We start from the raw sequence: 13,959 nt of genomic DNA, 5'->3' as shown, positions 1-13,959 counted from the left end.
AAGGATTTTATATTCTGAAAAAATATCATTTAAAGAACATAAATGTTATTAATACGGTAATATAGATACGATATTTTTCATCGAGTAACTTCCGATCGTAAAAGGAAAGTTTTATTTTATATCACATGTGGAATTCCAAAAGACATTCCTCTCGAATCCATAAACCGTGGATGTTCAATCATCATAGATCAGTGAAATAGCAGTAATGAAATATTTAAAGCACTATAAATTGACATCATTCGACGGGAAATAAAATCATTCATAAGAGGACAACACTGAAAGTAATTAAATTTCTAATTTGTAAATGCCTCATATTTTTATCTGTTTTTGTACAGATAAAGCAGAACTTTTTCTTTGAGCAAAACAACTTAAGAACCACCTATATTTTTTCCTCTTATCCATTAAAGAATGTTTCTTTCGCGTTAATCTGGTGAAAGAAATTTCGTGGTTAGCGTGCAAATCGAAAGGTGAATCTCGGCAAAACACTTGAACGGTAAAGGTGATCGTCTGGAGTTACACGTAATCCCGCAAAAAATTCGAGAGCCACTACAGACGAGAGTGTTTCACATTGGATTAACGTCACACTTGTGACCCTAACCCTATCACATCTCGTCGAATGGCTTTCCCTTACGATAGGGTCACGAAGGACACGCGATACACCTCTTTTCTCGCAAAACCCTCTCTCTACCTTTGTCTCCGACGCTTTTATCAGATACTCGGTCACATCGTACAAATCCATCGCGATAACCAACCGATAACGACCCGTTCGAAGGTGTAGCCACAACGTTCGTATTGTACACGCGGGTAGAAACAAGCCTTGACAATCGAGAACGTGACACGATGCGTGTTGGGAAAATCGTCGGCCGATTCCGTTTCCATCAACCGTTTTGCCTAACGTCAGCACGAACGTGGTGAAAAGAGGGATGATGATTTATGTGATTGATTCGTTTTCAAAACGGATCGAACGTGAAAAAGCTTTTCGTTTTGATTTCTAACACTAAACCACTGATTCAATTGTATTTGAAAATTTTAATTTATGTACCCTGCAAAATTATTAATTTTTTCATTGAAATTATTAATAATAAATAAATTGTTATCTAATATTTTACTAAACGCGGAAACTTCGTTGCTATAGAGAAAAAACTTTCACTGAAAAAAAGTTTTTTCATTCGTTCATTGTCGTATAAAATCACAGCGATTTGGGTGTTATTTTAAACGGCACTTGTCTCTCATGGTCCGAATTTGTTTCGTTTGTGTAATCGGATTTCGGATTACCTGATTTCTATTTGTGCAAACGGATTTTAATTTAAATCAATCTTTCTCTCATCGAGAGCCGAATTTTATTTCGAACTCTCGTTGACCCGACGGGGGATTGCTGATTTTCGTTCAAAACACATGAGATCGAACAAAAATTACCCTGTTTAAACTTTGCACGGCTTATAGCCCCCATTAAAGTCCGATGAAAATAAATGATTCAATACTGAAGAGAATTTCAGTGAAATTTTCTCTGATCTTTCTACTGTTCTGTGTATTCAAATCGAATACCATGCGTGTACAAAGGTATTCTTGAAAACTGTGTCTATAGCATTTGAATACAATTAACATCAGGTATTTACGAATGCAAGTGAAGGGAGGAATTTCCCTTCTAAACACGAAACTATTTGAATATGTAAATAAGCGAATACAGTTTGCATTGCAAGAAACGAAGACCAAAATTCAAGAAACAACAATGAACCAAACAAGTATTGGCACATTATACTTTTTTGTAATCATTTTATTTAATTCAGGAACCCTTCTATATGTTTAAGGGAAACAAACTATGCCGATACTTTTCTAGTTCACTTTCAAATATATAAAGTTAAAAAATGACTTACCTTTCGATGCCCAGCAACAGCAAACTTTCTCTCGACCATCTTCCTCTCGCACGACTTCTCGAGGCACAAGTAGAATTAATCACCAGGAACAGCAACCTCTTTTAATTCTCAAATTTCTTTCTTAACAGGTGTTTGGAGACTTCTGGCAAGGATGGACGTCGACAGGAATGGAGCTCGTCGTACAGAGGATTATCACAACTGGGATAAAAGTCAAAGCGCTGAGTATTTATTTGAAAACAAATCGTTATGTACAAACGTAGTAAATACACGTGTGACATATACACATGGGACAAGGTGAAGCGTTTCGTACGTCAACACGTTCACTGTGCTCGATTTCCTTCACGGTTTTAGTAGGATATAAGATACTTCATTAAATACAGGCTGTCTCAAGAACAGTGTACAATCTAAAAACTGTAAATCCATTTTTGCAACTTGCAGTTTAATTTTCAAGATACATTTTTTATTTCTCTCTGCATAGAGAGTTTGCAGTTTTTGGATAGTATATTATTTTTGAAATAACCTGTATATTTAAGAAGAGTTTATTTTTCGAGAACTCGATTGATGGCTATTTCGATGATAATAGTGGAAAAATGATATAAGTTGATATATTTAATGAAAAATGTTTTGTGCAAGGGGAGTTTGATATATCTCTTATCACAGTGAACGTGTCAATCACGCACAGTAGTCGATATGTTCGCCGATAAACAATAAATAATTGATTCTATTACTCACGGTTTATTTACAACCCATTTCGCCGTTTATATTTGCACACGAATGTAAGATTTTTGGAAACTATCTCGTTATTACGAGTTCGCGACACCCCTTTCTCAAAAGGATCGAAGAAATTTTGAATGCAGCCGTTTGCTGTTATTTACCAAAATCTGTCCAGCGAAAGGTATCGATTCGATATTGCGCCTTCGCGTCGAGGGGTTGCAAAAAACGAGAGCACGCTGGTCGGCCGATAGAACCGTAGAAAAAGCGCGATCGTGTTTCATAACGAAGGCAGCGGATATTAAATTCCATCGGCAAACCTGGAATTCACGTGTACGCGCCACTTCCGTCTGACTTTTGTTTGCGACTACCGGACCAAGCCGACGCGACGCGACGCGGCGACAAAAACTGAACGCTTCCATTGCGTAAACACACGCGGCGAAATAAAGCTCGTTTGCAAAGGAGAGACGGGTATCGGATTCGAGCGATGAAACAACAATCCGTTCGATCTTTTATGAATTCTCTTTTCCAACAAACCAACATGCGATCTGTCGTTCGAACTTCAACCCCTTTATGGCGTTTGAAAAATCGGCGTGAAATTTCAATACTTGAGAGGTTACGCAGAGTTGGGATCGGAAAAATGACGTAATTTTCAAGATTTCTTTTTGCTGTCTTAATAAATACTTACTATGAAGTGAAACGTACCATCGAAAAATACATGTTTTAAAGTAGTTTTAAGATTTTTTTAAAAGTAAAATGTTAAATAGTGAGGGAACACTTGTAGAACGCCCTTTTCTCGAGATCACTTGCGGTGGACAAGACATCTTCCAAACCGATTATTTGAAATCAAAATCAAAGAAGATTGAGTTAGTATATTGTATTGTTAAGGGCTTGAACATTTTTTAACATTTCATTATTTAACATTTTACTTTTAAAAAAATCTTAAAACTACTGGTGGTATATTTCACTTCATAATAGATATTTATTAAGACGGCAAACAAAAATCTTGAAAATTATCCGATCCCAACTAGGCGTAACCCTTTAACGATGCACGAGTATTCCGAAGAACTATTTATCATTTAGCATTTATCTTCTTAACAATTTATGTTTTCAACTATTCACGATATTTTAGTATCTCTTTTCATCGGTCAATATCCCAGTTCCCTGAGGCTACCTGTGATTTTATATCCAACAATCATAATTCATTTTGAAATAAAATTATAATATCGCGAGCGTAATTCAAGACCGTTTCTAGAGCGTATTAATTTTTGCCGACGTATCGTGTTACGTCTCAGTTAAAATAAAAATCGAGAATGATAAACTATACGAGGTTTGCACGCGAAAGCTTGAGCCTCTGTTTTTTTTATGCTTCGAAGAGCCGAACGAAACTACGATGAAATGTTTTAAAAAAGCTTGATACGCTATATCCGATCCCGTCTCCTTTGAAGAATAAAACGCGTCACGAGAATAATTAACGGAACAATTTTATATATATCATTTTTTGTTATTACAAACTGTACAAAGTGCGTTCTCACGGTATTATCGCTACAATGGAAACGATTAATTCAATGAATTTTCTTTGTCACTTAATCTTCAACGATTTTCGATATATTATATATATAATTTATATATATATACTTGTTTCTCTTACCTCTCTTGATTTCTCTCTCTCTTTCACACTCTCTCTCACATTCTTTCTCTCTCCATCAAACGTTCAGCTCACAGCAGAGGAATTCTTCCTACAAAGAGAAACGATCAGTAACGAATTATCAAAGACACATTTCCGTTTAAAGATTATAAAACACCTACTAAAATTTTATAAAAACCTAAAGAAATCAGTACTGAATAACAATGGAAAAATTGCTGTTTTCAAGAGGAAACGATCCTATTTTTAATAAATTTAGCGTATTATTATTCTTATATCTTTGTCAAGTAACGATATGTTCAGATATGTGTCACAACGTCGATAAGAACGAACGATATGCGAGTGACTGAAATACAACGATTCTTAATCAACAAATCCGCTTTCGCTGCACGGTCGATAATTTCAATTCCGATAATTAATCGCTCGAAAGGAGACCACTTTTCCCACGTCCCATAAATTGAACGGGAAGCATTCACGAATTCAAATAAATTCGAATAAACGAGAAATTAATTACGAAAGATGACCGAGCCGGTACAAAGAGGAGAAGTGTTTCTTGAAAATTCATTCGTTTGAATTTAATTTTATCTTTTTCTTTTTTTTTTTTTATTCAATTTGTAGGAAGGACTGTGCGCGCATTTCGATCGCACAGAAGACGATCCACGAAGTCGATTAAAATTTCCCATCGATCCATCTCGTTAAGCTCGGACGACTGGTCGACTTTCGTGCGATCGATCTTGATTTCTTTTCACCATCTACCCTTCTTCTTGTGTTTCTTCTTCTCTTTATTGTTCCTGTTTATTGTTACCATGGGATTCTCAACGCTCACCTCGATTACGCTATCAAATTAACGCGAGTTTTATCGTCCTGTCGTCGTGTCGAAGGGAAAGGGATACAAAGAAGTTTTGTTGCTTGATATAATAGAGGTTTTCCTAATAGAGTGGCAGTATTTCTTATCGTAAGTCGCTCTTAACTTTAATATCATATATTAAATTACCAACGTCGTGTCATAGACAATATCATAGACTTTTCATATGCAAAATGAAACCTCTCGATTCAATTTCTCAGCTCGCGACCAAAAGTAGTTCTACGAAAGAATTACTGTCATTGATCATGAATATTTTATGAACTCAATGGATTCTGTGATTTTAGATTTCTTTTTATGGATATCGAGAAAAGGATTATTGGAACAATTATATTTGGAAACTTTTATAATGTGTGCTAATCGAAGTTGATATTTAATACGATAAATAGAAATAAATTAAAGAATGCTATTTCTTTTCGTAGAACTTCTTCCAGTGATTTACATTGCAATTTACATGTAACATTTCAAATCTCAGAACAACGCATCGATTTATCGTGCGATCTAACATCTAGCGCCATCGCTTTACCTTTTTCATCTTTTTTATTATCATCGTTTATCCATTCATTCTAACAATCATAAATTTTTCATTGTTCCTCGCTGACCACGGTCCCGTACCCAATAAACTCCTACTACAGCTTCAGATTATCGATTATCCTGTTTTTCCTTTTTTATTAAGCTACATTTTTCTCCTCATCGCTCGATAAAAAAATCTATGGGCAAAAAAACGCTGTTGTGTTGCAGACACAAATAAACAAATGAAACAAGTGGAACAAGTCCGCTATTGATCAGACACCCCGGCTGTTCCATAATTAATAAGAATAGCATAAGAATATTTTAAAAAATTTCAATTAATTATTATATCTCCAATATTAACAATTTAAATATTTTCAAAATGAATTTTTCCAAAAACAAAATGGTTACATCTTCGTTTGTGCAGTTTATGTATTTAATATTTTATGAAAGCCTGCAAATAACGCCGATGGCAACCAACCCCCGATGTACAATTATTTAAACAAAAACCGTCCACAGACCATCGCTCACTAATTGGAGAATAGAGATCAAAAATTCCTGTCGAGAAAAAAAGGCAAACAAGAATATTCATCGGGTAAATGGACCGTGTTCTATTCTCTCCTATAAACGTAACTTCAGGTCACACGAGCTTCCCTCATCCCTTATTTCCATCCCTTGTTCGGAGAATCACGATACAATCGATCGGTGGTTTCGTCGAACCAGATCCACAAGATCCATCGACCAAGGTTTTCCACCAATCGATCTATCGAACTGCGAGCCAAAGGAGGTTTTAATGCAAGCCTTAAGAACGTGGTCTCTAATAAATTTACGCTATCGGTTAATCACCGTTAACATTTCTTTACACGCTATATATAATTTGTATATATATATATATATATATGTACGAACTCTTATACTTGCAACCTCTAGTGGTATTGTCAAACATTTATGCACTTCGGCTAAGCGCATTTTAAGCTTATTAGTAGCTTCAGGAAACTTAATGCAAGCCACTGGCTCGAGGAGACTTCTTTTTTTTTCTTTACCCACCCTTGTTCTTTATCCTTGTTCGCGATCAATTGGTTCAAGACTGTGCATCGCGACGCATCCAGCGTTCAACTTTAATATAACTTCCGGTATACCCATTGTCAACGATGGCTAATTAAAATCAAAATCATAAATCGTGTTCTTCACGGTTCCAATCATTTCGAAATAAATTGGACACATAATAAGATAGAATCTCGAGAAAAAGAAAAAAAAGATTCAACATAAAATTTTTTGTCCTCGAAATGCAGAATTTAGTGTATAAAAAAAGTGCACCCCATTGTGCAATGAAATATTGACTATCTGGGATACCTTATCCATTATCTCGATGTAGGATCGAAAAATTCTTTCAAAGAGGATATGAAAATTCGTCGATGAATTCGATTAGTCATCTCGACGATCTGTAATATCGATTCAAGGCAATTCTTTGACACGAATCGCGTTCACTGGTGAAAAGAATCGCCACGATGAAAACGTTGTTGTATCTTCAACGATTTTCCAAGTTCAAGCCACGTGTATTCTGAACGTGACGCGAGTATCATAAGCTTGTTTGCTGACAGTATCAATTTCATAGCGGCGTGAGCGCGATCTATCGAACGTGCTTCCTGTCTATTGGCCCACGATAGGAACGTTGCAATTTCGAATCCCACGATTCGGAAATTGTTCGTTTGTTTCGCGTTCATTCCGTCGCGGATTCGCAATGATTACATTTACTGATCAACGCCGTGAAAACAGTCGACTCTTGTACGTATGTATATCAAGAACACTTAAATCTCCAAAGGAATTCGACCATTACGTTAATGAGCACGTCGATGATAAATTAATTAGTTACGAACATTGATGTAGCGTTTCTATGATTCATGGTTGTTTGAATTATAAATGAAATTATGCGAAGAACGATTCGATCAGCTGATCAATGATTTACCTTCGATGCGGATGATTTCGAATCCGATGGATCGTCCTGGTACTAACTTGGTCTGACCTGGTGCAGCTTGGTCGTCGAAGGGCAGTTCCACCAGTTTCCATTCAATTCGCCGATCATAGAAAGCCGGATTAAATTCCAGCCTTCTAGTTCTCTGTATCAAGTGTCGTTCGTGTCCGCGTGTTTGTAGCCGAGATTTTTTCGTTGAAGGAACATGTGAATCTCACGGAAATTCGGACGATCCACGTCGTTTCTGTGCCAACACTCTCGCATCAGCTCGTAGATGTCTTTGGGACAGTTCTTCGGCAACGGTAGAATAATCTGCAAAGGATTGGAGGGTGCCACTGGCGAATTTCTTTTAAATATAATATTATAAGGAAATTAATTTTGGAACTGGTTTAAATCAACTAATAACATTTCAATGTTTCAGATAAATAAAGTTTGGTAACAGTAATTTGCTGCAATATTGTGTTATGATTAAAATTTAGTATCAGTGGAACAGTAGTATAAATAATCCAACATGCAACTGGCAAATTTATTCGAAATAAATTATCAGTTCAAATTTACATTGTAATTAGGATTTACAATAATTTGCAAAAGATTTACACGAGTGATTGACGAATATGTTTGGAATACATTATGCAAACTACAGATACTAATATCAAGTGTAATATTATAATATGATTAAAATTAAATGGCTGTATAATTCTCGAATAATCTGCATAAATTAATCTACAATAAATTTGCTTAGCACACTGTATACAAACCTGAAATATTCATACTTGGTGTAAACTTGTGTTATAATCTGAGTTCCAATAACCATCTGTATACCTATGTAAATTGTACCTTTGAAATGTGAATACATCGCAAAGTTTGTCTGAGAATAGATTTCATTGCTTTTAAACAATATCCAGTTGCTTGGAATATTTAACTAGAAAAAGCTGTAAATTTCAGGAGATTCTTGCACGTTGAGCAAACGATGCTGAACGACCGTTATAACAGCCAGATTGTTTGCATCGCGGGTAATTTATGTTCGAATACCTCCACGTTTACTACGAAATTTCGTGATACCGCAACGAAAAATGGATCAATAAATTTTCTGTTCAAGGAACAAGATTGTAAATGGAACATAAATATTCGAACAACTAACGGCCTCGTAATTTCGACTTGAAACGCAGATTGTCTTTCTTATCAAAACGATTTCTGTTTAAATAAAATACCTGTAGAGGGGACAAAGTTATGGCTGATAAATTTTAATGAATACAGAACAATCTAAATGGTTGTACTCAACTTTCAGCATAACGTGTTTCATTAAATTTATTGTACTAAAGGTACGGAATACTTACCCTTCTATCGTCCTCTTGGTAAAAATAGGTAGCGTTTTCAACTATGCGATGGTCGGGCAGTTCCTCGAATGGTTGTTCCCTTGCGAATGTTAAAATCTCCCATAGAGTCACGGCAAAGGACCAAACGTCGCTTTTCGTTGTGTGTCTTCCCTGGGGACACAAAACATCTTGATGTAATTAATTTTTCGTTAAACACAAAATTTTTGCTTTCCTCCGTCAGAGGAAAAAATGGACCTGCCAGAATGCTTCTAACCAACGCGTTAGAGAAATAACGTTTGGAGAAACGGTAAACGCCGATCAACGGTTAGCTGGCAGAAGTGAAAAAGCCAGGGGAGGAGAAGTTAACGCGAAGATCCACAGGAAACTTGGGAAGCAAGTGTGGCAGAGTAATTTATGGAAACCGTGCACCAGTTCGACGGGAAGTTAGAACGGGAAAGCAGCACCGTGAAACGGTTACACGTCTTTACCCTTTCCTTCGCATTGGCAGGAAGGCGTCTTGCGGTTTCCCTCGACTGGCACGCGCGTATTCCTCCGACCCTCGTGAAAAACCGAAACCGTGCATCGACGTGGAAACACGTTGGAAAACGTTACGCTATTTCGAACGGTCTTTGAAACGTCGTTCATCAAATTCACCGCTGAAAAGTGCTCGGAAACGTTCCTCGAGACTTTGCGATCAATTTCGCTCCTTCGAAGTAATCGTTAACAATTGCAGACAGAGTGTAACTTTCTGCCCTAAAGAAACTGTTACTCTATTAATGGTTTTAACCCAGTTTCATTGAGCTGTGAAATATGCCAGTCGAATTATTGTAATTTCTAGGGTAACTATTATACAATACTGGGTTATGATTTTCCCGGTTGTAATCAAAACAGTTATTTAGATGCCATTCAAATTTAAGGACCATTTCCAAGGCGAGAAGCACATCAGGTGGTACCTCTCGACGAATTACTCCAACTTAAATGCTTTAGTTACGTAATTCCGAGGAACTACTCCATCTTCGTGAATATGCTGGTCGAGAGTTTCCGGGTCACGCATGTACCGGAAACCTTATAACTTCCGTATCGAGATGAATTTCGCAATCATCATTGCAACGATCGTCACTGCAATTGATTTATCACGTTAGTTAGTTTGCGATATGATGCGATTTGAATCAAAATTTTATTAAGTGTTTTCGATTGAAAAAGAAACGTGCAAATCCTGGCACTGAAATATTATCTGTAAATTGTAATATAAACTAAACTTTTACATAAGAAAGTTGCAACTGTTTTAGGAATCTACTTTAACTAAGCTTCTTACTTAAACGTGTTACCAATTTTGAATATCGTTACTCAATCAAAGTATCTTTTATAAACACAAGAAGTTCTTTTCCCGATAATTAAAAGCGGGTATTTCGCTATTCAGTTCCAAATGAGCAATTAAATTGTTGAGCAATTAGATTTTATGTTATCGAATCGAGGCTTTCGAAATGAACATTTTGAAATTTTTTAACATACAAAGAAACTAGTCGATTGTGGTAAAGCTTAGGGCAACCGATCTGTGGGAAGGGATCAATATAGTATATTAGATCTAATATTGATATTGATAATAATTTTATCATTAGTTCACGTCCAGTGTCAAAGTGAATAAAGTCAAACGTTAAATCATTAAAACTACGCTAATTCCATATAATTCTTGAAGCGGCACGGTCTCGTTTCATTAACGCGGAACAATGGCGTAGGTCGTATAAACGATGGCAATAATGAAACATTAACGACACAGTCAATTTGAAATGACTACGTGAACGACCGACAAAATACTATATCGGCTGCTCGTTTCCCATTTCGTCGAATTACCATTTAGCTATCAATTTGCCGCAGCACGGATTTCATTCATACGCGATTTCCGATGGTAACGGGTCTCGCCGATGGATTTAAATCGACGCTTCCATCTCCTCGATGAAACGAACTGAACTTGTAATAAGGTACCTCGTTTTCTAAGCGTTTTCTGTTATTTATACAAGCATATTTTGACGAAAATTTGTAAAGTAGAACAATCGTGTCAGTATTTAGCGCCGCGCCTGACCAATTATTGACTTATACTACTTATTTTCCTCATAAACGCATTGAAACGTCATACAATTCTAATTCCCAAGTATAATTCGTGTTTCGAAAGAATAAATCCTTTCTCCAAAAAAATAACAAGAGATTTTTCTTGCTCTATTCATCATCAGAACCAAAATATAATTCCTAGAATGGTTGATAACCGATAGAAAGTATGCGAAGTGGAACAAACGCGTTGAAAGAAGACTGGTTAAGCAGGAACAATTGATCGGACATCGAAAACGAATTCACGAACGTGAACTTTCACAATTCCGTGGATGACACGGGGAATAAGCTCTATTCGCTAATGCCACACGACCGCAGACAACTCTATCGGGCCAATGCTTCGCGGTTTCGCGGATCGACAGTTCAATATCGACTACGAACGAGAAATTAAAAACAGGATGGCATCGAATAAAATACGTCGGTCGCGGGGACCTAGCTACCATTCGTTACACTGATATACCGGCATACTGGTCCGTTGCCAATAAATTCACCGTGACCGCGCCACTACGTGGAATACGTATTTTCGCGACTTCATTCCTGGCGTACCAGGCCGTGAATGCTAACGGTCTCGCGTTACTGCAAGCTAAACGACGCGATAACTGTTGCCCCGCCAACCCCCTGTTCGCAATTCGAAACGATACTGTTGATGAACTGTCAACGTTCTCTTTGGTTGAGAATGATTTTGGCTGATATGATTTTGTGTAGTACCTTTTATACAGGGTGTTCAACAACAGGTGGGAGATTTTTTAAGGGCTGATTCTAGGGATCGAAATAAGACGAAAATCAAGAATGACGAGATAGTGTTTGCGGCTTTGTTAGTCAAATATATATTATACAATTTGAAATTTTTATAATTCATCGTTTCTAAGCTTGCGTTAACTGAATTGAACGACGCAGATACGACCGAACGTTTTGAGTTATTACCTCTCTAATGTGATCTAATCTATTCGCTCTAGGTTGAATCCGCTTTAACTGCTTGAATCCACTGCGATCTGCGTGGATCAATGTAGGATGGCTTTCTGAGCAAGCTGGAGGGTTAGAATAGATCCAGCTGGATCGAGGATAAATCGAAGTCGAAATGGCTCGAAGCGCGTGAAAGCGATCCATTAAACGGTAATAGCTGTTGTTTTAACACAGGGATCAATGAATTTTAAAGGCAAACATCCGTGCCAAAATTGTCATTTGTGGAACTTTCATTTTAGATTACCATTTTGATAATTCAGTTACGTATATTTCAAGCCTTTTCAGATTTAAATATGAATAAAGTAGCTGTTTTAATTCAAGAAATCTCAAGAAATCGAAAGAATTAATCTAATTTCGTTTCATCGAATCCTAAATTAACTCTGTAATTTCTCGATATTTAATTAAACTATCCAAGTCGTCGGTAGATTTCCATCGTCGAGTGTTAAAAATCTAAGCCAGTTACCGGTAGCAACGTTAATTAACGACTTACCATCAGCATGGATTCCCAGGCCATCCAGCGAATTGGCAGCGGAGGTCGACCCTCGACCCGGAAGTAGTCAGCCGCGTAGGCATTCCTTCCGGAGCCTAGATCTGACACTTTCACTGTATACCCACGGCTCACCAAGCAGTTTCTGCAACCAGACCATAAACTCTATTTTTCTTTATTTCTCTTTCTCTCTCTTTTTTTCTCTTTTTATTACAACAGCTGCCGCAGCAGTTTCGTATATATTTTTCAACCACGTTGCGCTGACATTTTTTCAGTTGACCCACATTAGCTAACTTTTTTCAATATTCACAACAGCGTAGCAGTAAATAAAATAAAATATCATTTTGTTACTATTATTGAAAAAAGAAAACTGTTTTCAAACGATTACGTTCTTGCACATACAATACAATAATGGGATCATTTATCTCATAGCTCGTTTCTGTATTTTTTATTTTCCTTCTTTTTCTTTTCATTCGTTGCTTCAACAAACCCTACGGTCGAGCCACTGATCCTCCCTCCCTCTATTTGCGACAGAACTTTTATACTACGAGAAAACATGATAGACTTTGCGAGATAATCCGTATTCGAGAGGATTATTCCGGTCTCTCCCTATTCTGCCACTCGAACACGTAGACAAATGTATCGCTACGAACGGTACTCAAAAGAATGTTCGCGATCTTCTTAGGGGATCAGAATCGATTCGAAGGATACACTTTTCTGACAAGTTGTACGCGTTTCAAGTGCGTTACTGTTTTGTCAAAGTATTATCGTTCGTTGTGTAACTTTGTCTGAGAAAAATATTAACCCTTCAAATGTAAGTAAAAATATCCTCTCGAATCAACGGAACTGTTCGAACTACCGAAAGAATATTATGTTATCATCAACTTCGGATTTATCAAAAATCAAATATTAGATAACTGGAACTTTAGGTATCTCATTCCTGTTTCACGGGGTATAGCTACTTCGGCTGAAGGCAATTCTTTGTTCTCCACACGGTTTGTCGAGTTTTCACGTGTTTTATAGCCTCATTTGGCGACGATGCATTCCTTCGAATCGTTTCGAGCGCGAGTCGCTTTTAAGCAGTCCCAAGAAGAAAGGTTTTGAACGCGATGAAAGCTATGGACGCTCCAGGTTTCGCACTGATTTCAACGTAAAACCGACTGTTTATTGGTTGTGAAAAGCTTTAGTACCTGCTACCTCTTCCTTCATTTTTCAGGCATCTTTGCTTCTCAGGTTTATGCTTTTTAAATGTACCTGTCGATGAAGAATCAATCTTGCAAGGCTCAATATTTTGCTATATCTTAATTCCTGCAATTTGTATTTAATACTTGCCTGGGTCATCTATTTTTTTAATGGAAAGAATCTTAACTAGCTAATTGAAGGGATTTTATTTGCCTTTTAATCTGCAGTGATTTCAGTAGAAGGGATGGAAAAGAAGAAAGCCGGCAGGGTGGGAAATGCGCGAAGCTTTTATTTTCCGAGCACAGCGTTCAAAACCCGTTTCTATAAATCAACG

The 13,959-nt window shown here is 37.0% G+C and overlaps 1 protein-coding gene across 4 annotated transcripts in view; it reads right to left on the bottom strand.

Moving 5' to 3' along the window:
* Ddr (discoidin domain-containing receptor 2) overlaps nt 1-13,959 on the bottom strand; it is a 191,881-nt gene that overhangs the window by 31,597 nt on the left and 146,325 nt on the right. For 2 of the 4 annotated variants that reach the window (XM_034327477.2, XM_034327390.2), the window contains exons 18-20: nt 12,447-12,588; nt 8,912-9,061; nt 5,620-7,886 (exon numbers count right to left, since the gene is read on the bottom strand). In XM_034327477.2, coding sequence (XP_034183368.2) covers nt 7,725-7,886; nt 8,912-9,061; nt 12,447-12,588 — 454 coding nt within the window. In that variant the 3' untranslated portion in view covers nt 5,620-7,724. Of the gene's footprint in view, nt 1-1,874; nt 4,325-5,619; nt 7,887-8,911; nt 9,062-12,446; nt 12,589-13,959 lie in introns of those variants that run through there. The other 2 variants (XR_004581792.2, XR_004581796.2) reach the window with 2 other exon arrangements.

This window comes from Osmia lignaria, chromosome 9 (assembly GCF_051020975.1).
Source record: "Osmia lignaria lignaria isolate PbOS001 chromosome 9, iyOsmLign1, whole genome shotgun sequence".
NCBI classification, from domain to species: domain Eukaryota; kingdom Metazoa; phylum Arthropoda; class Insecta; order Hymenoptera; family Megachilidae; genus Osmia; species Osmia lignaria.
Note: the sequence above shows the minus strand (reverse complement) of the source record. Positions and strands in the feature narration are given on the sequence as shown.